Raw genomic sequence first — 25912 nt, 5'->3', positions numbered from 1 at the left:
CCGCCTTCATTATTTTTACAAATAACTCGGTGGCAAACATGGCATCCTATTTGCCCCACAACAACAATCCTGTGAGTGGATTAGGCTGAGAGAGAGACTGGCTCAAATATCATGTTTTTGTTGAAGATTTAATTGAACAGTTGGAAAAGTTTTTGTCATTAAAAATAAAAATAGACAAGCAGATGCAGAAACCCTTCTCAAATTACAGTGACAATTTTATTAGCTGCATTAATTTCTCTCATTGGCCACTATGATGCTTCCCTCCCCACATTCAGGATAGTTTGCATCATGTTGACTTAAGTCATACTCAGTTCATTTTGTTCAGGAACAAACTGTACCAGCCCAGCATTATTGACTCTAGATAATGTTCTGTGCTACAGCACTGACTGAACTAAAACTGCTAGTCATCAGAATCACAGGAAGGCAGAGTTCACATCAGAAGTATTGTAGTTTGCTACTGCTTTTATAGGTAGGTAATCCCTTGGTTTACAACTACATTTAATGACCCTTTGAAGTTACAATGGCACAATGGGCCTCCCACTTAACAACCGTCAAGTACCCCGCGGTCATGTGATCAAAATTCAAGCACTTGGCAACTGGCATCCATTTACAATGGTGGTAGTACCCCAGTGTCATGTGATCACCATTTGCAATCTTCCAAGCCATGGGAAAAAGCTGGATACACTTAATGACCACATGGTTCACTTAACAACTGCAGTAATGCACTTATTATCCATGGCAGAAAAAGATCATAAAATCAGGTGCCAATTACTTAACAATTGCAACTTAGCAACAGAAATTCCGGTCCCAATTGTAAGTTGAGGATTACCTGAATAATAGGTGGCAGCAAAACCCTCTTTCTTGTTGAACTCTGTGCAAATCATGGCTCTCAACTGAGAGCCATATGGTTCCCTGGAGGCCCTAGATATTTCAAGGGCCCCATAGCATGTAGCAAGGGAAGAAAAGAAAAATGTATTTATACTGCGAATATCTTGTTCACATCAGAAAATATGCCAGTTACTGTCCTATGTCTATATCCAGTAATGAGACTTAGAATGAGGGGAAAAGATTGGAGAAACACTGCTCTAAATGATTAACAATGCTATGAGGTCTGTTTTTATAATGGGCACTTCCATTAAGTGTTAGTGTGCTTTTGTGTTAACTTACAAATTATATACAGGTAGTCCTTGACTTACAACTGTTCATATAGTGACTGTTCGAAGTTACAGTGGCACTGAAAAAAGTGACTTATGACCGTTTTTCACATGACCACTGCAGCATCCCCATGTCATGTGATTTACATTTGGATGCTTGACAAGTGGCTCATATCTATGACAGTTGCAATGTCCCAGGGTCATGGGATCCCTTTTTGCAACCTTCTGAAAAGCAACATCAACGGGGAAGTCAGATTCACCTAAGAATCTGTGTGACTAATTTAAAGGCATCCCTAACAACTGTTGCAAGAAAAGTTGTAAAATGGGGCAAAACTCACTCAACAAACTTCTCACTTAGAAACATAAACGTTGGGCTCAATTGTGGTGGTAAGTCAAGACCCCCCAATAGGAGTTGTAAATCAGCCACATCTAGGATCTTTTATTTTTTATTTATTTGATTTGTCAATTGTTTACAAGATAATAAGTACAAGTGTATACATAGTTGTGAATATATGAAATGGGTACATATAAGAAAAATAAAAGAATAAGAGAAACAATAGGACAGGGACGGTAGGCACGTTGGTGCGCTTATGCACGCCCCTACAGACCTCTTAGGAAAGGGGTGAGGTCAATAGTAGACAGTCTAAGGTTAAAGTTTTTGGGGTTTGGGGAAGAGACTACAGAGTCGGGTAGAGTATTCCAGACATTGACCACTCTATTGCTGAAGTCGTATTTCCTGCAATCAAGTTTGGTGCGGTTTACTCTGAGTTTGTATCTGTTGTGTGCTCTTGTGTTGTTATGGTTAAAGCTGAAGTATTCATTGACAGGTAGGACATTGCAATGTATGATTTTATATACCATGCTTAAGTCGGACCGAAGACGGCGTAATTCGAGGTTTTCTAGTTTTAGAATTTCGAGTCTGGTGGCGTAAGGTATTCTATAACGGGTAGAAGAGTGGAGAACTCTTCTTGTGAAATACTTCTGGACTTTCTCGATTGTGTTAATATCACATACGTGATAAGGATTCCAGACTGATGAACTGTATTCGAGTATTGGTCTAGCAAATGTTTTGTATGCTCTGGTTAGTAGTGAGATATTACCAGAGAAAAAGCAACGTAGGATTAGGTTAACAACTCTTAATGCCTTTTTGGCTATGTAGTTGCAGTGAGCTCTAGCACTTAGATCATTAGAGGTGAGTATTCCCAGGTCCTTTACAGAGCTTGGGTCATCAACAAGATCTTGACTATTCAGCTTGTATTTTATTTTCTGATTTTTTTACCAATATGTAAGACAGAGCATTTATTTGTTGAGATTTGGAGTTGCCATATGTTAGACCACTCAGATACATAGTCTAGATCTTTTTGAAGGGTAGTAGTATTGTCTGTGGTATTGAACAGCTTTACATCATCAGCGAAGAGAACGCAATTGCTCTTGATATGATCACAAAGGTCGTTTATGTAGATTATGAAGAGAGTTGGTCCTAGAACACTGCCTTGGGGAACACCACTATTGACAGGTACTGGATTTGATAGGGCGTTCCCAATTTTGACCATTTGTTGTCTGTTTGACAGGAATGCTTCTATCCAATTATTCAGTTGTCCAGAGATACCATAAGATTTTATTTTTAGGAGTAGTTTGTCGTGTACCACTGAATCAAAGGCTTTGCAGAAGTCTATGTAGATTGCGTCTATTGCTTTGCCCTGGTCGAGTTGTGTAGTCCATATGTTTTTGCAGTGTAAGAGTTGCAGATTACAGGATAGTTTTTTTCTGAAACCAAATTGTTTATTGGAGAGTAGGTTGTTTGTCTCTAAATGGAGGATGATGGATTGGTTAATAATTGATTCCATGACTTTACAGGTGACGCAGCATAAGGAGATTGGTCTGTAATTTTCAACTTGGCTTGGGTCTCCCTTTTTGAAGATGGGAATGACTGTGGCTTGTAACCATAGGTTGGGCAAGGAGCTGGTTCTGAAAGATTTTTCAAAGATTATGCTTAGAGGTTTGGCTATGGCAGCGGATAGTTTTCTTAAGAAGTAGGCACATATTCCATCCGGTCCAATAGATAGAGATGGTTTTAGGTTGCGTAGTGCTTTTTCAACGTTGTCTACTGTAAAATCGATATGTATTAGATCATTATTGTTGTCTGTGGTACGGCTAGGAAACATTGGGCATGATCCATTACTGTTTACAAACACTGAGCCGAAGAATGTGTTAAAGATGTTGGCTTTAATGGTGTCGTCGCTGTAGTCTTTACCATCAGGTCCTATCAAGGGAGGGATGGACCTTGAGTCTTTTAGTTTGTTGTTTACAAAATTGTAAAAAGCACGGTGGAATTGGTGCTTAGAAGGTTTTCCTCTTGTTTAATGTGGTAATTGGTGCATTCGGTCTTTATCTGGTGGCATAAATTTTTGTATCGGTTTTTGAAATTAGCAACGTGACCAGATTTGTTTTTCCGCCAGAGTGATCTCTTTTTGGATTGAAGTTTCCTTATTGATATGGGTAATCTGCTTTTTTGTTTTGTTTTTGGAGTTGTTGTTGGAACATATAGTTTGATGACTCTTTTGACTTCAAGTAAAAATATGTTGTAATGGTCTTCAACAGTATTGCATCCAGTGAATAGAGATTGCCAATCGAGGGATGAGAGATCGTTATCTATAAGATCATAGTTGCCTTTTTGAAGTTACAACTAGGGATGACATCGTTGTGGTGATTTTTGTGTGGACGTATGTTGAGGCAAAAGTCAATCATATTGTGATCACTACTGGAAAAGGGTTCTTTGGTTTGTATTCGGTAAATTAAATTCAAACTATTGCAGAAGATGAGATCGAGGCAGTTGTTCAGTCTAGTGTTGTTGGTTACTAGTTGTTCAAGACCTAGATTTGTAATAGCATTGAAGAAGGTTGTGTGTATGATTTCAGTTGTACAATTATTTAGTGTCCAGTCAATATGAGGTAGATTGAAATCTCCAAGAAAGATAAAAGGGTATGGGCAGGATGTAGCCCATGTTAGTAGTGTATTTAGCTTGTTTACATGTTCGATGTCATAATCAGGTGCTCTGTAACATAGTAAGAATCGAATTGTGATATTTAAGGATAGTTCACAGATGATGGTTTCAGGAAGGGCAAGCTCCTGGGTAACTTGGATATTTTTTAGATGTAAGGATTTTTTATAGAATATAGCAACACCACCTCCTCGACGATTTTCACGATCTGATCGGTAAACATGATAGTCTCTTACTGTGGTAATGGAGTCGGGAGAGATGCATTGAGCCATGTTTCACAGACAAATATAATGTCGAAGTTAGCCATATTTAAGAGGATGAGAAATTCAGGTATTTTATTCACGAGGCTTCTTGCATTGAGTAGTTTGCATTTAAGTCCAGCAGCAGTTGGGATTGAGGTAGTTGGGGGCGTGCGTGCCTAGTCTTGGGTGATGGTGGGTGGTGGGTAGTTTTGGGTGATGGTGGGTGGTGGTAGGTGGTTGAGGTAGGGTAGTGGTTGAGGGTAAAAGTTGGGTATTGGGTTGCGTGTCTTACTTTTGATGCAGTCAGCATGGTAGTCAATGTACAGGTCCTTCTCTCCATTGTCTAGACGGGTTTTGAGTTCGATGCGGAGTGCACGGGAGCGGGCACGTTGCTGTATGGTTAAGTCAGGGCGGCAACGGAGGTTTTTGTGGTTGGTGTTGGTTTTGGCGAGTGAGTTTATAGTGTAAATGAGTTTACGTTTGCTTGATTCATTTTTGCAAATGATCCTGCACAAGCGTGGGGCCACAGAGCCGTCTCTATTTTTGAGCTCTCGGTCAATGCGGGAAATGTCAAGTATTTCATCGCCGGAGATATTGGTGTCTCTATTAAGAGGAAGGAAAAGTGGAGTGGGGTATTTGAAAAACAATTCTACAGCTTTCACTGTATTTCCTTTTTCAACATACTTTTGCAGCTATAAACTTGGGTTTATTTTGCTAAGTTTATTTTTTCTGGAGGATGGAAGCTATACAATTCAGAGAGCCTTTTAAAAAATATTTAGCTAAGACTACCTCACAACTTTGCTATATGCTTACAATATTTAATATATTATTTAAATTTGTTTGCCACCATCTTACAACAACATAACTCTGGGCAATGCCCTACAGTTAGTCAGTTATACCTTTCTTCTGTCTATTGGGGCCATAACTGCATCCATCAGAAGCTAAAGTGAATTTAAATGTTATCTAAGCTTCATTCCTACTATATATATCTTCCTGAGATTTTTTGCTTGGATGAATTATTTTGGCTTCTTAAGCATCATAAAACCATGCTTCCAAAAGTTCAGTGTGGCGATACCTTAACTGTGATAATTATCATAGATTTCACATAAACTTTCTAGAAATAGAATGATATTTGTTTCCCTTAAAATTATTTTAACAACATTTTCATGAAGTAAAACAGATAGACAGAACTGTAGTATGTACATTTATGTGATATACAGTAGAATATTAGTTATTTCTGATTTCCAATTGTGTAACAAAATTTGCATGAATTCAATTCACCTCAGATTCAGAAAATTAGCTCCTAGGTTCACAACATGCTTATCTAACTTGAGATTCATATTAACACAAAGTATGGATTGTTTGTTTGCTTATTACAAGGTGATATGTAAACCCAGTCCTTGTGATTTATAAATGATTTATAAAACAGAATGATTGGCTCAACTAAAACCAAACAAACTGCATTATAACTTAATATAATATGTGAACTCATCCACTTGTGGCTTTGACAACAAAATTGGCTGAACATTGGATCAATGTGCATGTCTTTTGTACTCAATTCTGATTAACGGACCTTAGACTTGTAGTAAAATGGAGTGAAATGAAAGCCTAAAATATCATCTCGTGAAGCATTTCATGAATTTTATAACATAATAAATAAATTAGTCTTCATGTTGATCTTAACCTGTGATGGCCTCGTTAAGATAATTACATAAGATGATTAGCACTAATTATGGCTTTATTAGAGGCAACTTAAGCCTGTACTTTGTTTCATTAAAATAAAATGTATAGTTAATAAATGTTTTATGTTTGCATTCACAAGAATGAAAACGTTTCATTTACATTATATTACACGGTTCTCAAGATCAGAATTGTGCAACGGTTTTCCCTGAGACCACCTATGGAAGCAAAAATTTGACTTGGAAGAGAATTTATGCATTTGAACTTTGGTTTTGGAGAAGACTTCTGAGAATGCCAAGGACAGCCAGAAAAAAATAAACAAATGCATCCCAGAAAAAAAGATCAATCCAGAATTCCCACTCAAGACATAAATTATCCTGTTTCAGACACATTATGCAAAGACCCAGCTCTCTGGAGAATGCTCTAATGCTGGGAAAGGTTGAAGGAAAGAAGAAGAAGATAATCAGTAACAAGATGGAATGGATTACAAAGATGATAGAATACCTTTCAAAGACCTGAAGGACCTGGTTATACTTGATTGTGCTGGAAAACATCTTATCTATGTTGTCATTAGCAGTTGGTGCCAACTTCACAGCACATTGATTATCAATTGCACCCTTCTTAGACTGGGCATACATGCTTGTGAAAACCATGCACAAAAATATGCATTTATTGCACGTACTGCATGAAAAACCTGGTGTATGGGGTTTTCTCTAGACTCCTTTTTCAACCGATCTCAAGCAAAACAATTGCTTCAAGAAAGAAGAATGGGGAAATGAAACTTTAAAAATGCAATTTCACTTTCTTTAGAGAAGAGAAAATGTAGTGCTAACCGTAAGTATACTATTAATATACCAGTATGACTTTCTTGTGAAACAAAAGCAGAACTCATGAGCCAGAACAGGGGAAAGAAAGAAGGAACAATGAAAAAAGGTGATTAATGATTTCTGATAAAAATTTCAGCTGCCCAATAAAAAACAAAACATTACTGCTTCCAATATTAATACCCTACAGGAGCTGGTTATAAAATGCAGCTTTGATCTCTCTGTAGTGTAAACGTTGTTAGGTGATACAAAATGAAGTAATGTTTTCTCTGGGCTTGCTTTGCCAAGTCTCCAGAAAGGAGACATCTGGTGAGAGTAATCAACCAATGGAATAGCTTGAACATAGAACACAGAATAATAATGTTGGAAGGGATCTTGGAGGTCTTCTAGTCCAACCCCCTGATCAAGCAGGAGACCCTACCATTTCACACAAATTGTTATCCAGTCTCTTTTTGAAAGCCTCTAGTGATGGAGCACCCACAACTTCTGAAGGCAAACTATTCCTTTGGATGAATGCTCTCACTAGGCAAAGCTAACCCAGAGAAAACATGGCTTGCTTTCAGACCTCCAAGATCCCTTCCAACTCTATTATTCAATGTTCTATGTTCTAGGACAGCTTTCATTTGACTTCTGCAGAACCAATTGCTTAACAGCAAGCTTTCCTTTCCATACCATTCATTCAGGAGCCCCTCAGCAGCATACAATGTGCAGTAACAGTGATTTTGGATAGTTATTCATAATGCATTTCAATTATTCAAGCTTTAATGGTAGAAAATCTTGCTTAAATAAGGTATTATGCTCCATGGACTTTGGACTTGCACCAAATGTTCCTGTAGAACAGGGGTGTCAAATTCACGGTCCACGGGTCAGATGCCTCATGAGCTGGCCCCACCCCCATCCAGTTTAGCGAAGCGGGGGGGAGTTTAATCTCCTGCTATAGAATATTTGCGGGAAACAGTTTTGAATGCAACCATCACTGTAAGATTTGAGTTTTGAAGCTCACTAGCAAGTAGCACCTTCAAAGATTTGCTTTTTTGGAGGCTTGTTATTGCCTAAACTATCTGAAGGTTCACTCATATTCTGCTTTGTTAGTATATATATTATACCATGAAAAGCTTCTATAAAAGTCTCTCTAATGTACTTTCACAGGTTCTGAGAAGAACAGAAAAATTATAAACTATTGTGATGCCTTGCCAAATATCCAAACGATTGTTTAGTTGATTGGGTCAGTGTTTTAGATTACTACTGCTAATCTAAAATTCTTATCTTGTGTACTGTCTTGATTATGTCTGGGCTCCATTATTATATGGTATCTCTTCCACAATCAGAGTGGGATTCAGGGTGCTGGCTGAGGAATTCTGGGAGCTGAAGTCCACACTTCTTAAAGTTGATGAGTTTGAAAAACACTAGATGAACTTATCTACACGGAGATGCAACACTATAATCTGCATACACAAATATGGTATAGATTTAAATGGGGGGTGAGTAATAATTAGATCAGCATCTAGCAACAGATCTCTGCATGATCAACACCTATTTCAGACAACCAGTTGTTTACCAATAGTAATAACCTCTTAAAATTGTACTACTGAAAACTTTTGGATAAGCCCACAGTGAATGTATAGTGCCATATTCCATACAAAGTTGCATACCTGGCTACATAGTGGGCATCCACAGGGTGTCAAAAAATTCAAAATGGTGGCCGCAACTGCAATTGAAGCCCAATCACTTTTTGCATACATATGTGACACATGTATAAACGGGTGGAGTTTCAATTTTTTGACTTGCCCAGATGCCCAACTGAGAAGTTTGCAGAAGGGCAGATCCTCTCCTTCTTTTGATAGAATTATATGAACTGGAAAGAAATAATCTTTATGTTATTTTAATGCTTTCTTTCTTTTCCGTGACTAAACTTTCTCAAACTGTCTTCTCCCCTCTCATCTTTTCTTTTCTGTTCTTTTCTTTCCTTCATATCTGATCTCTAACTGAAGGTGGCCATATGTTGCTTGGATCCAATCTATATGAAGTTAGCCATATGGGATAGTTCTTCTTCTGCAGTTAAATATATCTATTGTAAGTTGACTCCCTCTCAGCTGGAAAATGGGGAAGGGGTATGCCATCCAACACCTTTCAATTTTTTCCCTATTATGTGAGCAACAGCAACTTCAAGGTGAGATTTTAGACAAACTGGAGAATGTTTGAGTGTCAGAAGTTATCTTTCATTCTCTTGCATAAAGTCTGCTCAGAATGTCCCCCTTTCTTCTTTCCCTATGTCCTGATCAAACTGCTTATTTGTTCAGTTATATAATAAAAGGAATCGATGCATCATGACTATTTTGCACTGGGAACAAAATATATGTGCCCCTGGAGTCTAGATTTCTATTGAATTCAGAAGCTGATTTCTCACAAATTATCTTTTCATGGGACTACCCAAAATGACCCAGATTTGATATGCCCAAATTAATACCTAGACTAGAGAAAGCAGTAACAAACTTTTTAAAATTGCTGAACAGTTCCTGATGGAGGGGGGTGAGAAAAGAAAAGAGAGAGGAAAACTCAGAGTAAGTCACCTTGGAGCTCAGCAATAACATTGACTAAGCTTGTCCTTGTGATTCCATCTGTTTGTCTTGGACATAGTCCAGACCAAGGCAAATATCTTAACAGCCAATAGAAAATGTAAAAAGAAAAAAAAAGCAGCAAACAAGGGATCCCTGTCTAGGGGGACAGACATTCCTAGTGACAGGACTATCACAATAAAAGGAAGACAACTGAAGGATGCCAAGGAATTTGATGACTTGGATTGAAAGTACCACCATTCCCATTCCCAACTCATGATAGGAAGATGAGAGTTGTAGTTCATGATCATAGAGTGCTCCAGAGCCACATGGTGGTTGCATTCATAGTCTGTAAACATATAAAATATTTTGCTATTAACATCCTTCTGCATAAAATGAAAAATGCATACATGGTTTATATTTACTAACATCATTTATCAGCAATACAGAAATGAAGACTATGGTAGGCTCAAAACCCAAACTCTGAGCCCAGAAGGATAATTCAATGAATGCTTTTCATTCCATACAGGGCAACTTAAAAAGTTCAAATAACATTTAAGCAAAAAACTTTTACAATTCACAACCTATCTTTCACATGTTTTGTTTTCAAAAGTATAGGAAATAGAATAATTTTGCTCAAGGTGACACAAATTTTAAATTGATATTTGTTTCTAATAAAGCTACCCTTCTGGAAGACCACCTCATATATCCCTAGCCCCTTCCCCTTAGCGAGTGAGTAGCCCACACTAAGGAATGGTGAATACATATTGAAAACGTGATGAGTGATGTCTATTTTCACCAAAGGCAGTAACACCTGAAGGAGGTAGACATACATGCCCAAGCACACAGCACATGGAGGATTGTTTTCATTTATTTGCAAGACAAATCCACATAGCTCACAGCAATTCAAAAGCAGAAACTCTTGAGATAGTATCAGCACTATTTGTATGAGCCTTACAGAGAAATCTTTTGCCTTTTGTTGTTGTTCTCAAGCAAGGTTTTAATGCAACCTTGAAGACATATGCTAAGAATAAGCTATTTGCTTCATCCTTTGCTGTGGACAATTGTCTGACTCCAATATAGTATTGGCTTGGCATTTGTTTATCAGCCATTGCATAAGCTGGGCTGTTTTCTAGCCTGCAGCTTTAAGGGGTGGGAAAGGCTGATGCAATTGTGGGCGTTCTCGGAAAATCAGAGATATTATATATACATAGAAATCCAGTTTCCCCCAAACAAACAAGTTTGGAGGATCGGTTGTCGCTGCAAAACGCCTCATCGCCCTGTTTGTCTTCTCTGCCATCTGGGAGCAAGAGACGCCTCATCATGTCCACTTCCTTCGTCCAAGCCGAGAAGCTGCGCCCGACCGCTTTCGAGGTGGAATACTTTGATCAATACGATTTCTACAGCTTGACCGACAGATACAGCGGTAGGTACGCTGGCACACCTGCCAGTTGTGGGATCCAGAGATTGAGGTGGGGGGAGAGGGAATTAAAGCAAATTAGAATTTTTTAAAAAGCGGAAGTTTTAAGGGACCGATCAACAAACAAAAAAAAGGCCACAGGGAAAAAAAATCCACTTTGGGCGTTAGGAGGTGGGATGTGACGTCACTTAATGTTGGATAGGACACCCGTGGGGCGTGGCAAGGAGGAGGAGAGATAGGTGACGTCAGATGTACATTACATCGTGACTTGAGTTGCATTTATTTTATTTATTTGTCAAGCAAGTATATAGGTATAAGTATAAGCATGGCTATGAATGCCTGAAATGGATACGAATAAAGAAGAAACAATAGGACAGGGACGATAGGCACGTTGGTGCTCTTATGCACGCCCCCTACAGACATGCCTGTGTTTAGATTGTAAACACACTCGAGGTTGCCTGTTTTGCAAACAGTATTAGCGTGAAATTAATCAAATTAACAATGGAAAAGGTCCCTTCCAACTCTGTTATTCTGTTCTGTTCAGAATGTGAAGGGTCTAGTTCTGTTCTGAAATTATTAATCCGGAATTTGTCTTTCCGATTAGATGTCAGATTTCACTTTCACACATGTATTGTAAGGAACACCACCACGCCCATAACACAGAAATGGGAATCTCTACAAAAGTGCTTTAATACATACTAATCTAGGTGAAAAATACTTCTGGCTCTACTATACACCAAGGAGTTGGTTGAAAGTACTTGCATAATAATCCATATTGAATTATTTCTGAAATCTTGTGAGCCAACGTACCTTAGCTTTCATGATCTGACAATTGTATAGTTTGCTAAATAAATCATGGCTTCACAAAATTTGTGAACAAAGATATTGTCTCCAGATTCTTGGATTTGGTTAGTATTTTATGTAAATCTAGGCATTGTGGGTTAATTAGCCAAATGATTCATTAGGTTTTTCTCTTATTCACCTACAAGCTGTTAAAAATCCCACATTGGTCTTATATCCACAGACACTTAGGATCAGGGACTCTGCTGGTACTGCGTATACTGTGTGTGCCTGCCACATGATTCCCACAATGATTGGCAAACCCGCCTTTGCTAAAAATACATAATTTTATGTTTTAGCTCCAGTGCCTGGAAAAAAAACCAGTAACCACCATCTTTCAAGTTGACGAATTCCTAACCAAAAAATAATAGCCTGTTTTTTCATTCCATCAATTTTTTTAAAAAAGTTATAGCTTCCCAAATTTGCTTTTGCATTGTAAAAGAAGCCAAAGAAATATCAACTCTAGTGCACATCAGAAAGTTCCAGCCAAATTTTTCATCTAGGCACATGCCTACTACAGACACATGCCTACTACAAATGCCTAAAACAAGCCCTGACAACTCATTTCAGTGGAAAGCTCAAACTATTATTTTCATTTCTAAAACATTTTCCTCAAATTACCATTGGTTTGTAGAGATTGGCAACCACATAGCCTAGAAATAATTATCTTAAAATTTGATTTTGGTATCTCTGTTTTTCTACTGAGCTAGAATACTTTTCACGGGGTCTGAAGATTATAAAACAAAATTTCACATTTCTTACTCTTTGCTAAGACAGTAAAGAGAAGGCATTCAAGTGGTTACTGATTGCAAAGGGAATAAAGGTGGCATGCAATGCATGTAAAGTTTTGATTATGTGGTGATGGCTGCCTTCTCAACTTTTTTTTGACATCCTGTGGCTCTTCTTGCTACTCCTACTTTGCTTAATAGATGGCAAGAGAGGCTGAAGTTGATGTTCAACATTTAATAAACTCTTGATTACTCCTTGATTTACACAAGAGCAAGTTTCAATGGCCCTAAGTAATTAACCATTGTTCTGGGGTATCCCTAGGTGGCTCTTCACGCAAAGGCCGATCCAAGAAAGAGGCTGAGGACCATACAAATCGCCCAAATCCTGGTGGCCATGAGCGCAAGATCGTTTTGAAGCTGCAACGCACAGAGCAGAAGCGAAAGGCGACCTCCCAAAAATGAAAAAATGCAGGTGAGAAGCCAGTGTATGGCTCGATAAATAGCTCCACTGATGTGTCAAGAGTTTTAACTCAAATGATTGTCACTTGACAGAAATTGGTAAAAAGCAGCTGGGAGGAGCTGCTTTCCTTGCAGAGAAAGGACATACAGCCACATATTAACTGCAATATATTTTTTTATTCTCTTAAACCAAGAGTATCCAATCGTGGCAAATTTTAAGACTTGTGGACTTCAACTCCCAGAATTCCTGAACCAGCCATGCTGGCTGAGGAATTCTGAGAATTGAAGTCTTTAAGTCTTAAGTTGCTAAGATTGGACCCCCCCCCCCACTTTCTTAAACCATTTTTATCAGCCATTTGGAGCTCACATAGTGGGTGTAAACATTTTCCCCCTCCCTACGTAGAAGCTGCACCCACCAATCACCATTTTCTTTCCTCTCTCACTAGCTCTGAATCTGGTTCGCTACTCAGGATCTGGACACCATGGCAATGTCGACGAGGCTACGGAGACGGATGGACGCCGTGTAATTTGATGGTTCCTTGAATTACGGAAGATGGTAGATAGCCTTATGGCTCACATCAGGAACGAGTGAAAGTGAAGGCTGCAATTCATCCCAAAACCATCAGGGGGGAGAACCCATGCCTTAATATTCACTCTGGAAAAGCAAATGGAATGATTGTACACTTAGGTTTGGAAAAGCAAATAGTTGTCCTAGGCTTACTTTTTTTCTTCTTCAATGTTCCTCCCCAAAAGTCAGGATATTGTGATGTCTTAAATCATTTTGAAAGTTATCCTGAGAATGGGAATTGATTCATCTATAAATGCTGTTATTAATGGTAGCCAAATTTGTTTCTTTCTCTTTAAAATGAGATATAGTAAATTTTATAGTATGGGGGAAATGTGGCAATGTTAACCTCACATAAATTGGGGAAGCAGGGAGTGGGCAGGAGAGTGGATCAAGAAAAACCTATATTGGGATAGAGAGAATAGCATTATATTCAACTCTTAGTTCCTTAAGATGTGCGTTTGTGTTTTTCCATGCTAAATAAAATCAGCTTAACTGTTTTCTCGCAATTATTTGAAATGAAGCATATTCACAGTGAGCAGAACAGAAAAGAACTGAGGCAGATTTTACAATAAGCTTTTATTAAATACTCAAATCCCTCCTGCTATCCTCCCCAAGTACCTTGGCAGTATTTGCTGGTGCACATGGCATAAAAATTAAGTTCTTTGATTTCAGGTCAGTTCGATACCCCAAGAAGAGATGCATTCTAATAAATGTTAAATAACTCTGGCAAATATTTAACTTGGTTTCTCATCCTTCATCTATGCCATTCTCCAGAAGCTTATGCCAACAAGATGAAAGACAGCTTGCAGAGAAGCAAAGATAATGCAAACCAATCCCCCCAACAACTTGAGGGGGAACAGGGAATAAAGATCATCGAAAATTATCTTAATGGATTACCAGAGCTAGGATGTCGGTCAACTGTTTTTCTATCCCCAAATTGCTCAAATTGAAGAAAGAAATTAATGTGTTTTATTTTTTTGTTGCACTTACTATAAAGGACCCTGTTAAAATTCTGCAAAGTAATGTCTCCTTTAAAACATCATGAGCTACATTATTTTACTTAAGGCTGATGGGAGCTGAAGTCCAACTTCAGAAGGACTTAATACACAGCATCTCTGAAGAGCCAGCAAAATGTTTCTAGATACAGCCATGATAATGGTAATATCCCAGAACTGATGCATGCGGTGCAGTACGATCAAGTTAGCTTGAACTGGCCAAAACATGGCCTTTTTTCAGAATATTTCCCGGCATTGGAGGAAAAGCTGGCTTGGGGTTCCCAACATGTTCCAGGGGATGCTGAATAAATTATAAAGCCTAGAAGGTCTGGGAAAATCTCACAGTGTTAAGTACTGTACTGGCATTGGTTGGGCTATGGCCAAACAATAAAGAGACTGCTACCAGGAACCATATCCCATCCTTCACTCCCAAGAGATGGTTACATAAAGGCACTTGCTCATATGAAATGGAAGGGAATACAGTCAGCTGCATGCCTGTAGCATATGGGTACATTTACAAGTATGAGGTATATACGTACAAATGACAGATAAAATTATGCTATGTTTAGCATAATGAACTTATGTGAACTGTCGCTTTAGATCACTGAGCGACTAAGGCAGCAATCCAGAAATTGTTCCTGTTACATCTTGATGCAAATACACTTGCCTATTATGATAGGAGCCAAAAAAGCAGACCACTGATTTATAAAGTTTTATATTTTAACATCGGGCAGGGCTCTACCGTCCCTAAAACCAGGAGCCAAGTTCAGCTGGATGCAGAGTTGGTCTTTGCCGCTACAGTCCCCTCATAAGGTCTGAAAACATCATTCTATCCCAGGGGTGGGCAAACTTTTTGGCTCGGGGGGCCGCATTCACTTTTAAAATTTGACAGACGGGCCGGGTCAGCACAAGATTTTTTGGGAACTGCCCCCCCCTTCCCCCCTTCTTCTCCTCCTTCCCCTCCCCTCGGAGGCCCCGAGTCAGGAGTTGCTACTGCCGGCACGGCTCCCACGCGGCTCCAGTCCCACGTTGCCTCGGGAAGGGAAAGGCAAAAAGGAAGAGCCGCGGCGGTGCTTTGCAACGGCAGCAGCGGCACCGGAGGTTCAGGCTCAGCGGCTCCTGGTTTTGCCTTTCCCTTCCCAAGGCAACGTGGGACTGGAGCCGCGGAGCTGCGCCGGTGGTAGCAACTCCTGACAGCCCCAGCTGGACACCTGAGCAGAGCCCGGGCAGAACTGCCTGTTGCTGCTGCGGGCGCTGCTGCGGGCGTCTGGCTGCCCAAGTAAAGAACCGCACCAGCTCAGGGCAACTGTGAGGAGCAAGAGGGGAGAGGCAGAGAAGGAGGCAGAGAAGGAGGAGAGCACCTGGCCAGTTGGGGGAGGCTTCTTGTGCTGCCAGTTGGGGGAGGCTTCTTCTCCGGCTCCACTCTGCTTCTCCAACATCCGGCGCTGCCCTGTTCTGTGCGCCGGCTGCTCGGACTTGCTGGGCCTGACACAGAACAGGGTGGCGCCGGATGTTGGAGAAGCAGAGCGGGCCGGAGATCATTAGCCGCCTCTTTCGCAGCACAAGAAGAACAGGGTGGTGCCGGACCATTGGAGAAGCGGAGCAAAGCCGGAGATTAGTAGCTGCCTCTTTCGGCTCAGAAAGCTTCCCCCAACCAGCCGGCTGGTCTCTTCCTCCTCGGCCATACAGAACAAACAGGCAGAGGAGGAGAGCAGCTGGCCAGTTGGGGAGGCTTCTTGTGCTGCGAAAGAGGCGGTTAAGATCTCCGGCTCCGCTCTGCTTCTCCAACATCCGGCACCGCCCTGTTCTGTGCGCCGGCTGCTCGGACTTGCTGGGCCTGACACAGAACAGGGCGGCGCCGGATGTTGGAGAAGCAGAGCGGAGCCGGAGATCATTAGCCGCCTCTTTCGCAGCACAAGAACAGGGTGGTGCCGGACCATTGGAGAAGCAGAGCAAAGCCGGAGATTAGTAGCTGCCTCTTTCGGCGCAGAAAGCTTCCCCAACCAGCCGGCTGGTCTCCTCCTTCTCTGCCTGTTTGTTCTGTATGGCCGAGGAGGAGGAGACCAGCTGAGAAGCACGCTGCCAGGCGGGGCCACGCAGCGCAGGGCAACTCGCCACCGCCCAGCCCTGGCGAGGGAAAGCAGTGGGCGTTCCCGGGCGGTGGCCTTGGCCCCGCTACCAGGAAGCGGCTGCCCAGCTCCGTGTTGTGTGTGCAATTTTTGGCGCATGGGCGCGGGTCTCTTTGGCCGGCCCCAATTTTTTTTTTCAGAGAGGAATATTTTTTTTTCAGAGGCGGGCCGTATTAAAATGACCAACGGGCCGGATGTGTCCCGCGGGCCGTAGTTTGCCCACCCCTGTTCTATCCATAGGCAGCAAACAGATTAGCAAAAAAATATAACCAGTAAATCAATCCTTTCAGATGTAGGACATCAGAGGTATGGTTAGTCGCAGTTCAAAAGGGCCCAGGATGCCATCCCTATCCAACTAACATGAAAGAGATGTGAAAGAGATAGCAACTGGATTGGTTCAACTGGACTTTCACAGCTTGCTGTTGTAAATGTTCTTCTCTAAGTATTGATGGGGTGTGGGCAGGGGGCATGGTATCTCGTCAGAATAGGCTGGTTTCAGCTCAAGTCCTGCTCACCAATGCTCTGTCGAAGGTATTCCTCATAGAGCTTTCTCTGCAGAGAAAAAGTGTAATTTTTTAATTTGCTGCGCTAGTCAACCCGGCCACCACAGAATCCAAGCAGGACTCATGTCCCCGCCCACGTGGGTCCTACAGAATAGGTACCAGGCCTTATGGCACAACTTCAAACCTCCCCATCCAAATTCCCAAAGCATTAACCTTCTTAGCCAAGACCTCATACAACACGTAATCCCGTCGATCTTCCAACTGCTGCTTCTGTTTTTTGGAGAGAGTGGGCTTCATTCTAAGTGGGACAAAAGTCACAAAGGAACATTATAAGAAGTGTAGTGAACAACCCTTCCTGGTAAACAGAAATGCTGTTACCTGAGAGTGTAGCTGGCCAATAGTAGGAAGAGAATCGAGAGGAAGAGAAGACCAAAAAACACAGTAAAGGTTTGATCTTCAGGGACAAGCCTCCAAAATGATGCAACTGGCTGCTGAAAAGTAGGATTAAGAATAAATGGTATACTTGATATTACCTGAGGAAAACATAAATATATCCACTTACACTTTTAATAAAATAATAATATAAAAAATACATTTCTACCAACAATATCTAAATTTTATGGCAATAATATACAGGTAATCCTTGATTTACAAGAGTTCGTTTAGTGACCGTTTGAAGTTACAACGGCATTGAAAAAAGTAAACATAACCATTTTTCACATGCTCAACCATTGCAGCATCCCCATGATCATGTGATTTACATTTGGAAAGTTGATGACCAATTTATGATGGTTGCAGTGTTCCAGGATCATGTGATCATCTTTTGTGACATTTTGACAAGCAAAGTCAATGGGGAATCCAGATTCAAGTAATTAATTGTTACTAATTTAACAACTGAAGTGATTCACTTACCAAGTGTAGCAAGAAAGTAAAATGGGAAATCACTTAATAAATTTCTCATTTAGCAACATAAATTCTGGGCTTGATTGTGGTCATGTCACAGATTACCTGTATATATAATTAGCACACATTTTAACTATAATTAAAGTAGTCAGCAAGTACCTGTGACAAATAGGCATTCTCTAAATGATTGTTTCTTAAGTTCCCCAGCTATAACCAAAACTTTATAAACTTAGAGAAGGAAGACAGAGAAGTAAAGGTTACTCAACTGTGGTTTTGCTAGTTATGCAAAGAATAATGAAGTTGTACTTTGGATTCTTATCCTATTACTCTAGCCTATCATCTGTTCTAATTACAGCAAACTTTAATTTCTATTTCTATTGGTGTAAGAATTAGAAATTTGATTATTACATATTTCTTCTGCAAAAAACACACACACAAAAAAAAATACACCAGGATAGAAAGAAAAAGAAATCCAGGATTCTGAATTTTGCAATAGCAGGCCATTCTTCATTATTGGTGCATTTTCCTTGGGTTTTGTGCTGTTTTTTCATTCTCTCGTTCTATAGCTTTTAGAAGCTGCATGTTTTAAAATCCTACCTATCAGCTTTTGTTGCTTTGTGGATGTAAGGCTAGAAAAACCTGTTTCCCATACCCTCAAGGCATGAAAGCTGAGACTATAAGGTTATGGAATTCAATTTCCAGGACCATTTTTTCTATGCAAAGTAGAACAAGGCGTGAGGGGTATTTTAAAGTGAGAAAAGGGTGTTTTGGGGACTCTAGGAAACAGACACAAAAGTACTCACTGTGTATAGTTCCAGGGTCTGGATTTGCTTCTCCCCCAGGACCAAGGTCCACAGTTCGTGAGCAAACGTTGTGCCAAATAACAATGCCAGAAGAAGAAAAATAGGCAATAGGCAACCCGCTATGCCCAGAAGTATCCCACGAAAGAAAGCATGGAAGTTGCTGTTTCTGGCCTCTCTGAGTAACAGAAAAAGTGAAAAAGTGAAGTCAGCATATGGAATTTGGGAAGAAATTTAGCTAAATAGCATTAAATCCTGCATTCCCCTAGAAATAGCCTATCTTCAGCACTCTCGCAGATATTAGTTTCCTAGGACTTTTTTTTCTCTCTAACTGTAATCTTGTCACCCCTTTTAAAGTAAAGATCAGCAGCCAGAACCTTCCAATCCTAGTTACATTTGAAATAGTTGAATATGTGACCAGCCATCCTTTAAAGAAGTCTATATTATTAGTCTACATTGCAATTCATTACAATGCTCCATTTCTGTGGGATTTATTTCCGGGTAAATGTGTGCAAGACTGTGCTATAAATTACATAACAATCCTTTGAGATAGGTCAAGTGAACAGCTTAACAGCATGCTTTCAATACTTTTTCTACTCACTTTCTACTCAATTTTCCTTCCATAGCAATCTATCATTTATCTCTCAATAGCTGTCAAGATTTTCCACTCTGTTCTCAATTTATTTTTTATTATTAGTTCAATTTATTTGCCACCCATCTCGCCACAAGGTGACTCAATTTGCCATCTTATATACAAATTCACATACCCAGTTTTCCACCTGGGATCTGATTTACCATCCCTCTTTTGTTGTAAATGATAGGACCTCTCAGATGTCAAGACTCCCACTCCCACAATGCTATGTTCTTACTTGTCATTCTCTAGCAAATGCTGTGTGGCCTCTTCAATGAGCCGGCAATCCCTTTCCAGGGCATTGAGTGTATTCTGCACAGTCTGGCTGATGGTCTTCTCAATTGTGCAACAGACTGCCTCAATATGATTAACGCACCGACTCGGCTAAGGGCGAGTGAAAACATATATCACCATTTTTCAGAGAACCTATCAGCATTCTATTTTCAGTCCCAATTTCTTCCGCATCCTCATAGGATGCTGACCAACAAGCTCTTCTCTTCCATCCATCCCAAGGCTCACCCATCCTTCCAGAAGCCTGGATTAATCATGGCTTCTTCTTCACTCTTACATCTAAAATAACTCCAAGCTTGTAACTCACCTTATTGGAGTTGGGAATGTAAATTGTAGGCATGTCAAACCCACATTTATTGAGGCCAGGGCGTTTACAAAGTTCTTGAACAATTTGCATCAGCACCCGCTGTCAGACAAAAAGGAAAAAAACCCACATACAAACATGATTTTATAAACTGCCATTCTTAATTCCTTCTGTTCCATGAGAGGGCCATTCCCCATCCCAATCTGTGCCCATTATCCATGGGAGATTTTTACCTGCCGGTCACCCTCGGAGCCTGCCTCATCAGCTTTGCTCAGATAAAAGTGTAACTTGTCTCCGTGCTCTTCATTGATCTTCTCCACTATGTTTAAGGTCCGTTTGCAAAGAGCCTGCCCCATGGGATCAAAGAAGACCAGGATAAGATCGCAGAGTTGGCCTGAACAAGATTACAAGGGATGGAGTTAGGATGCTATATAACACGGGAAGGAAATTCATACAGAAATAATAAATCAGTAGACAATTTATTTCAAGCTAAGGGCTACTACAGTAGAAAATGCCCTATGCTAAATTCTGTTCTCCCATCACCATGCCTATATTTTTTTTCAGGATTTTTACTAAGACTGAAACCGTTCCTGGGTTACCTATATTAATCCATCTTCTGATTCAACTTTTTTTCAGGCACATCTATTTCATTTTGAGGGCTAGGATGACTTGAGAAACATGTTTTCAAAACTTCTTGAGGCTCCAGGTTCCAATGTAATAGAATCCTTCTTCAAGAACCAAGACTATTTCCTGAAGTTATACTCACCAAACCAGATCAGTGCTCCCTCCACATCAAAAGGGTATTTCATATCACCATCTACCAAGCCTGGAGTATCAAGAAAAGTGATCAGAGGAAATTGTTTCTGCTTGGAGGTACAAATCTCAGTACTCAGGTATTCTGGCACTCCTAAATGAATGATAAACAGCAGAATGTTAAAATTTACTAACAGCTTCTTGCTATTAACCGATAACAGACACAATATTTTCCTTCTAATAATCCTAAAACCAGAGGCCATACTTCAAATTTCATTACTGATATGAATTATCACAGGCAAGCTGTCAATGATCAATTACCCCAACTTTTAAATGTCAGCTTCCTGATCAAAGGCAATACTCATTCAGACCACACAATGCTGTTCTGAATTAAAAGCCAACCCTTGATTTATCTTTAGTCTGTAACTAACCTTTGAAGTTCTGCAAAATCTGAAAATGAGGGTAGAGGTGGAGTGTAGCATTGCCCTGCAGGAAAGGAGTAGAAGAACAGAAGGCTTTAGCATACATGATATTACTATGGCTGTAGCAGATGGCTTTTAAAGTAATTAGACAAGTTCTATTTAGCAACTGTGCACAACTATTTCAAGGCTGATGGCTGCCTTTGATCTTTTATGTGGAATGCCAGTGTGTATGCTCAAAAGCTAGATAGGCCCAGGACCAAAGTAAGTGCAACTTATTGCAACTGAATTAATTAAATATTAATTTTATTGTGTCTCATGCATTTTCCTTTTTGGACACGTAAAATATGCCTTTCTAAAGTAATGTTTGAAAGTCTAAACATCTGAATAACATGTGACCCTAGGAAGCAAGTCACATGCTTGCTCTAAACCACAAGCAAACTCACCGCAGAGTCTAGGTCAGGTGTCAGCAACCTGTGGCTCCAGAGACGCATGTGACTCTTTCATCCCCCTGCTGTGGCTCCCTGTCGGCTGAACCCACCACTGGCTGGCCCCACCCCTCACCCTCCCCTCCCAGTCACTCCTCACCTGGCCTGAGAAGGTAAATGTGATGGTGGGGGACACCATATTTCAGAGCGGGAGCAAAGCACCCTGGTAGGTGCCTCGTCTCGCGGGTGCTTCTTCTGGCCCTTGTTGGTGCTACGTGAACCTTGGTCGCTCAGGGAGATGCATGACTTGCTTTCTGCCCCGAGACATTGGCCTGGCCCAGATGTGGCTGATGCTCAGCATCATAATGGGCTTCAGGAGGAGGAGTGGACGCTGTCTCCCCCATTGTGAAGCTTGCTAAATTTAGCTGTGCTGCACAAGATGCCACGAGAGCAGCGGGCAGGCTAAATTAAATTTGCGCTCTCACAGTGCCTTGCGGAGCAGATAAATTTAGCGTGCTTCACAATGAGGGAGACAGTGTCCCCTCCTCCTCCTGGAGCCCACTACAATGCGTCTTAGGGCAGACAGCAAGTCATGCATTTCCCCGAGTGACCAAGGTGCAGCACCCACAAGGGCTGGAAGAAGCACCTGTGAGATCCAGTAAGAGATGAAGCAAGTACAGGGGCACTTCGCTCCTGCTCTGGAATATGGAGTGAGTCTCCATCCCCCGCTGTCGCCCTTACCTTCCCAGGCCAGGCAAGGAGTGACTGAGAGGGAAGGGCGAGGGGTGGGGCCAGCCAGTGGTGGGTTCAATTGACAGAGCCACAGCAGGGGGAGGAAAGAATTTTATTTGTCTGGGAACCTCAAATGAGTCTTGATTTAAATCATAGGGTAAAAAGCACCCAAAGAAGAAGAAAGAATAACATCAGCAAAAAAAACAACCCCAATCTTCACCTATTTTTGGAAATGGTTCAAGAGGGAACACACACACACACACACACACAGGCATGATATTCCCCTCTGAAAAAAAAAATCGGGGCTGGGCAGCCGCTTCCCTGCGGGTGGGGCTGAGGCCGCCGCCCGGGGAGCGTCCGCTGCTTTCCCTCGCCAGGGCCGGGCGGTGGCGTGTTGCACGGAGAGACGGATGGTCCGTGGCTGCCCAGCTCCCTTTTCCTGCTGCTCAGCGGCCTCCGCTCGCACTGCCCAGGCTCCGCACAGGTGTCCGGCTGGGGCTGTCAGGAGTTGCTACCGTCAGCGCGGCTCCGCGCGACTCCAGTCCCGCGTTGCCTTGGGAAGGGAAAGGCAAAACCGGGAGCTGCTGCGCCTGAGCCTCCGGTGCCGCTGCTGCTGTTGCAAAGCGCCGCTGCGGCTCTTCCTTTTGCCTTTCCCTTCCCGAGGCAACACGGGACTGGAGCCGCGCCGGAGGTAGCAACTCCTGACTCAGGGGCCTCCGAGGGGAGGGGAAGGAGGAGAAGAAGGGGGGGAAAGGGGGCGATTTCCAAAAAAATCGGAATTCGATTTTAATCGGAAGAATATCATGTCTGACACATGAGAGAGAGAGGGAGAGGGAGAGAGAGAGAGAGGGAGGGAGGGACAGAGACAGATGGGGGAGGGGGAAAAAGAGAGACACACACACATACACACAGATACCTGTTTCCCATAGAAAACACTGGGAGCCATAAAACCTGGGTAGGCATGGTTGGGGTGTGTATCATATGACTGGGTAGCAGTGAGTGATGTCAAGTTGGCCATGCCCATCCAGGTTTTGTGGCTCTGGCGTTTTCTATGGGAAATGGGTCTAAATGGCTCTTGAGTGTTTAAGGTTGCAGAACCCGGTATAGGTGGAGGGAAATCTGTGGCCATCCAGATGTTGTGAAACACAACTTTCTGCATTCTTTATTACTGCTTATTGTTATTAAGACAGCTACCGTAAAATTATAGCTCCCCAACCAAATCTGCACTACACATGCACAGGAAGAAAACATCAGCAGTTAATAGAAACCTAAGCTTTTTTAAGGGGGAGGGAAATGAAAAGGGTGGGGAGAGGAACTTTTAAATACCTTTATGTAAGCCTGTTCAATAGTTGCATGTTGATTGGCTGCTGATGGGTAAACAAAGCAAAGTAAAACAAAACTGGAGGAGAGAACAATTGACTGCTTGAAAGGATGGACAGTGGCTGGCATATTGAAGAAGGACAAGTCTTACTGATTAAATAGCAATAGCCATAACAGAGATACATGCACTGTTATATTAAAAATGAGTGTCTCTGTACATCTCACCGTGAGAGATTCTCGCTTCTTTCCACTGGTGATGAAGGTAAAGCCTTGAGTCTCAATAGCAACCCCAGTACGTTGGATGTGTTCCTCCACATACCTACACAAATATGTCAAGAAAACCAAGGTAGAATCTTTCTCTTCTTTGTGTGCAAAATATGGCCAAATCTGAACTGAAGGTGGGAAGTACAGTATTACTACACATTCAGAGCCAATTTCCTGAAATGTCCTGGGTTGGTAAATTGCTACAAGTGTCTCCACACCCATTTGTTTGTCTGTTACAACAGCATCATTTGTGTCAATGACACAATAATTTAGGTGTCTATGGATTACAATTCCTCTCCCTGTTTTAAAACTAGTCAGTAAAAATATTAATATCTTCCAGATCATATTCAGTATAATTGACAAACTATATTCATTTTGTTTATGCATCTTTTCTCAGTAGCCTTTAATCACTTCTTTTGATATAAACTTGGACAGAAGTGTAAGAATGGAGAATCTTTTTCTCAGAGGAGCTATTGAGAAGTTCAGCTTTTCAGACTGCCAACTTAAATGGAAGTCTTTCTATAATACACCTTCTTAATTTCAGATGGAAACAAATGAACAATAACTTCACAATTTTTTTTACCAGAATTATAGTTAAAATAAATTAGAAGCAACAATTTCTGCAAGAGCTGAACTCTCCCAAACTCCATAACCTACAGGATACATGCAATTTCTTGTACAGGTAGTCCTTGATTTATAATGGTTCATTTAGTGACCATTCAAACTTACAACATCACAGAAAAAGGTGACTTATGATCATTTTTCACACTTACGGCTGTTGCAACATCCCCATGGTCACATGATCAAAATTCAAACTCTTGTCAACTGACTCATATTTATGATTGTTATAGTATCCCAGGGTCATATTTTGCTATCTTTTTGTGACCTTCTGACAAGAAAAGTCAAGGGGGAAACTAGATTTGCTTAACAATAGTATCACTAACAACAGCAGTGATTCACCTAACAACAGTGGCACAAAAAGTTGTAAAGTGGGGCAAAATTAATTTAAGTAATGTCTCACTTAACAGCATAAATTTTGGGCTTAACTGTGGTCATAAGTCAAGTATTACCTGTACTAAAGATAATTTTCTAGGATTTTCCCAGAATGCCATGTGCTGTATCACCCTCTCCATTTGGATTTGCCCATAATGCCCTGCACCAATATCAACACCCATTGGTTCCATGTCCTAATGATGCCATTCCCAGTTTTGACTTCCCTTGATTCATTTTCTGGCATTCCCCTTCAGCTCACCAGTTGATAAAACTGCTCTTCCCAGCACTGTGGTTGCCCATCACCATGACAGTCACTCTACGGCGAGGGGGAAGCAGGTTCAGGCCCAGGCGCTCTCCTATGGACACCAAACCTGGAAGCAGAGGGGGAAAGTTATGGCTGAACCTTGGTGTGTTATTTCACCTCCCAAAAGAGAAAGATCCGGGCCCTCCCTCCCCGCCCCCCCAACCTATCTCCTCAACTCTCACCATGCTTCGGATGCACATAAAGCGAGTGGGACTCGTAGAGGACTCGTTCTGTCACCGATTCCGTCCCAACCCCTACGATGGGGTTGGCGGCTTTCCGAGGCTTCCCACCCCGGCTCCCTGGCATAGTTTCTGGCGGCGAAACCGGCAACGGAAGCAGCAAAGGGAAGAGGGAGGGAAAGAACTACAACTCCCGAAAGGCATTTCACGGGGAGGACAAGCGGGGCGCGGGCGCATAAACGTACTTTACGATCGACGTCTCTCGGTACTACCTCACAGAACTACAATTCCCATGAAGTCTCGTAGCCACAGAACGCGATTTTAGCCTTGCCGTCTGGACCTAAGGGGATTGATTATGTGGTAGTGGTCTCTGCAGAAATTTAGGGTTCCCCACCCTACTGCGCTTATTCGGGGACGCTTAGTGCGAATAAAGGATGCAAATGTGGAAACATAAAGTCGTTGGGGACACTGCATTTAAATTGGTTCTGGCCCT

At 41.5% G+C, this 25912-nt stretch overlaps 1 protein-coding gene and 2 long non-coding RNA genes across 5 annotated transcripts; 2 read left to right on the top strand and 1 right to left on the bottom strand.

The window, feature by feature from the left end:
- The first annotated feature begins 324 nt into the window (after positions 1-324).
- On the top strand, positions 325-10779 carry LOC148129333 (uncharacterized). The gene is made up of 3 exons (XR_015745827.1): positions 325-469; positions 6220-6911; positions 8230-10779. It is a non-coding gene; the product is annotated as an uncharacterized LOC148129333 (long non-coding RNA).
- A 6039-nt stretch (positions 10780-16818) lies between these two features.
- Positions 16819-25602, bottom strand: LOC113418585 (uncharacterized). Of its 3 annotated transcripts, none has more exons than XM_026677550.2 (12): positions 25423-25602; positions 25196-25307; positions 23905-23998; positions 21212-21266; positions 20794-20934; positions 20261-20421; positions 20031-20129; positions 19671-19816; positions 18805-18979; positions 17477-17589; positions 17312-17396; positions 16819-17147 (listed from the first exon to the last, which is right to left on the bottom strand). In XM_026677550.2, exons 1-12 carry the CDS (start codon positions 25544-25546, stop codon positions 17091-17093), a joined length of 1362 nt encoding a protein of 453 aa, XP_026533335.1. In that variant the 5' UTR covers positions 25547-25602; the 3' UTR covers positions 16819-17090. The 3 variants fall into 3 exon arrangements, with proteins under 3 accessions (XP_026533335.1, XP_026533336.1, XP_087802652.1); XM_026677551.2 differs by having other exon boundaries at positions 17477-17586; XM_087946526.1 differs by lacking the exon at positions 17477-17589.
- On the top strand, positions 19689-21511 carry LOC148129332 (uncharacterized). The gene is made up of 2 exons (XR_015745826.1): positions 19689-19822; positions 20664-21511. It is a non-coding gene; the product is annotated as an uncharacterized LOC148129332 (long non-coding RNA).
- Positions 25603-25912: the final 310 nt, after the last annotated feature.

This window comes from Notechis scutatus, chromosome Z (genome assembly GCF_049901735.1).
Source record: "Notechis scutatus isolate UNSWTSFEM ecotype Mainland chromosome Z, rNotScu1.2, whole genome shotgun sequence".
Classification (NCBI taxonomy): domain Eukaryota; kingdom Metazoa; phylum Chordata; class Lepidosauria; order Squamata; family Elapidae; genus Notechis; species Notechis scutatus.
The sequence above is the reverse complement of the archived record's forward strand: the minus strand, read 5'-3'. Positions and strand labels throughout refer to the sequence as shown.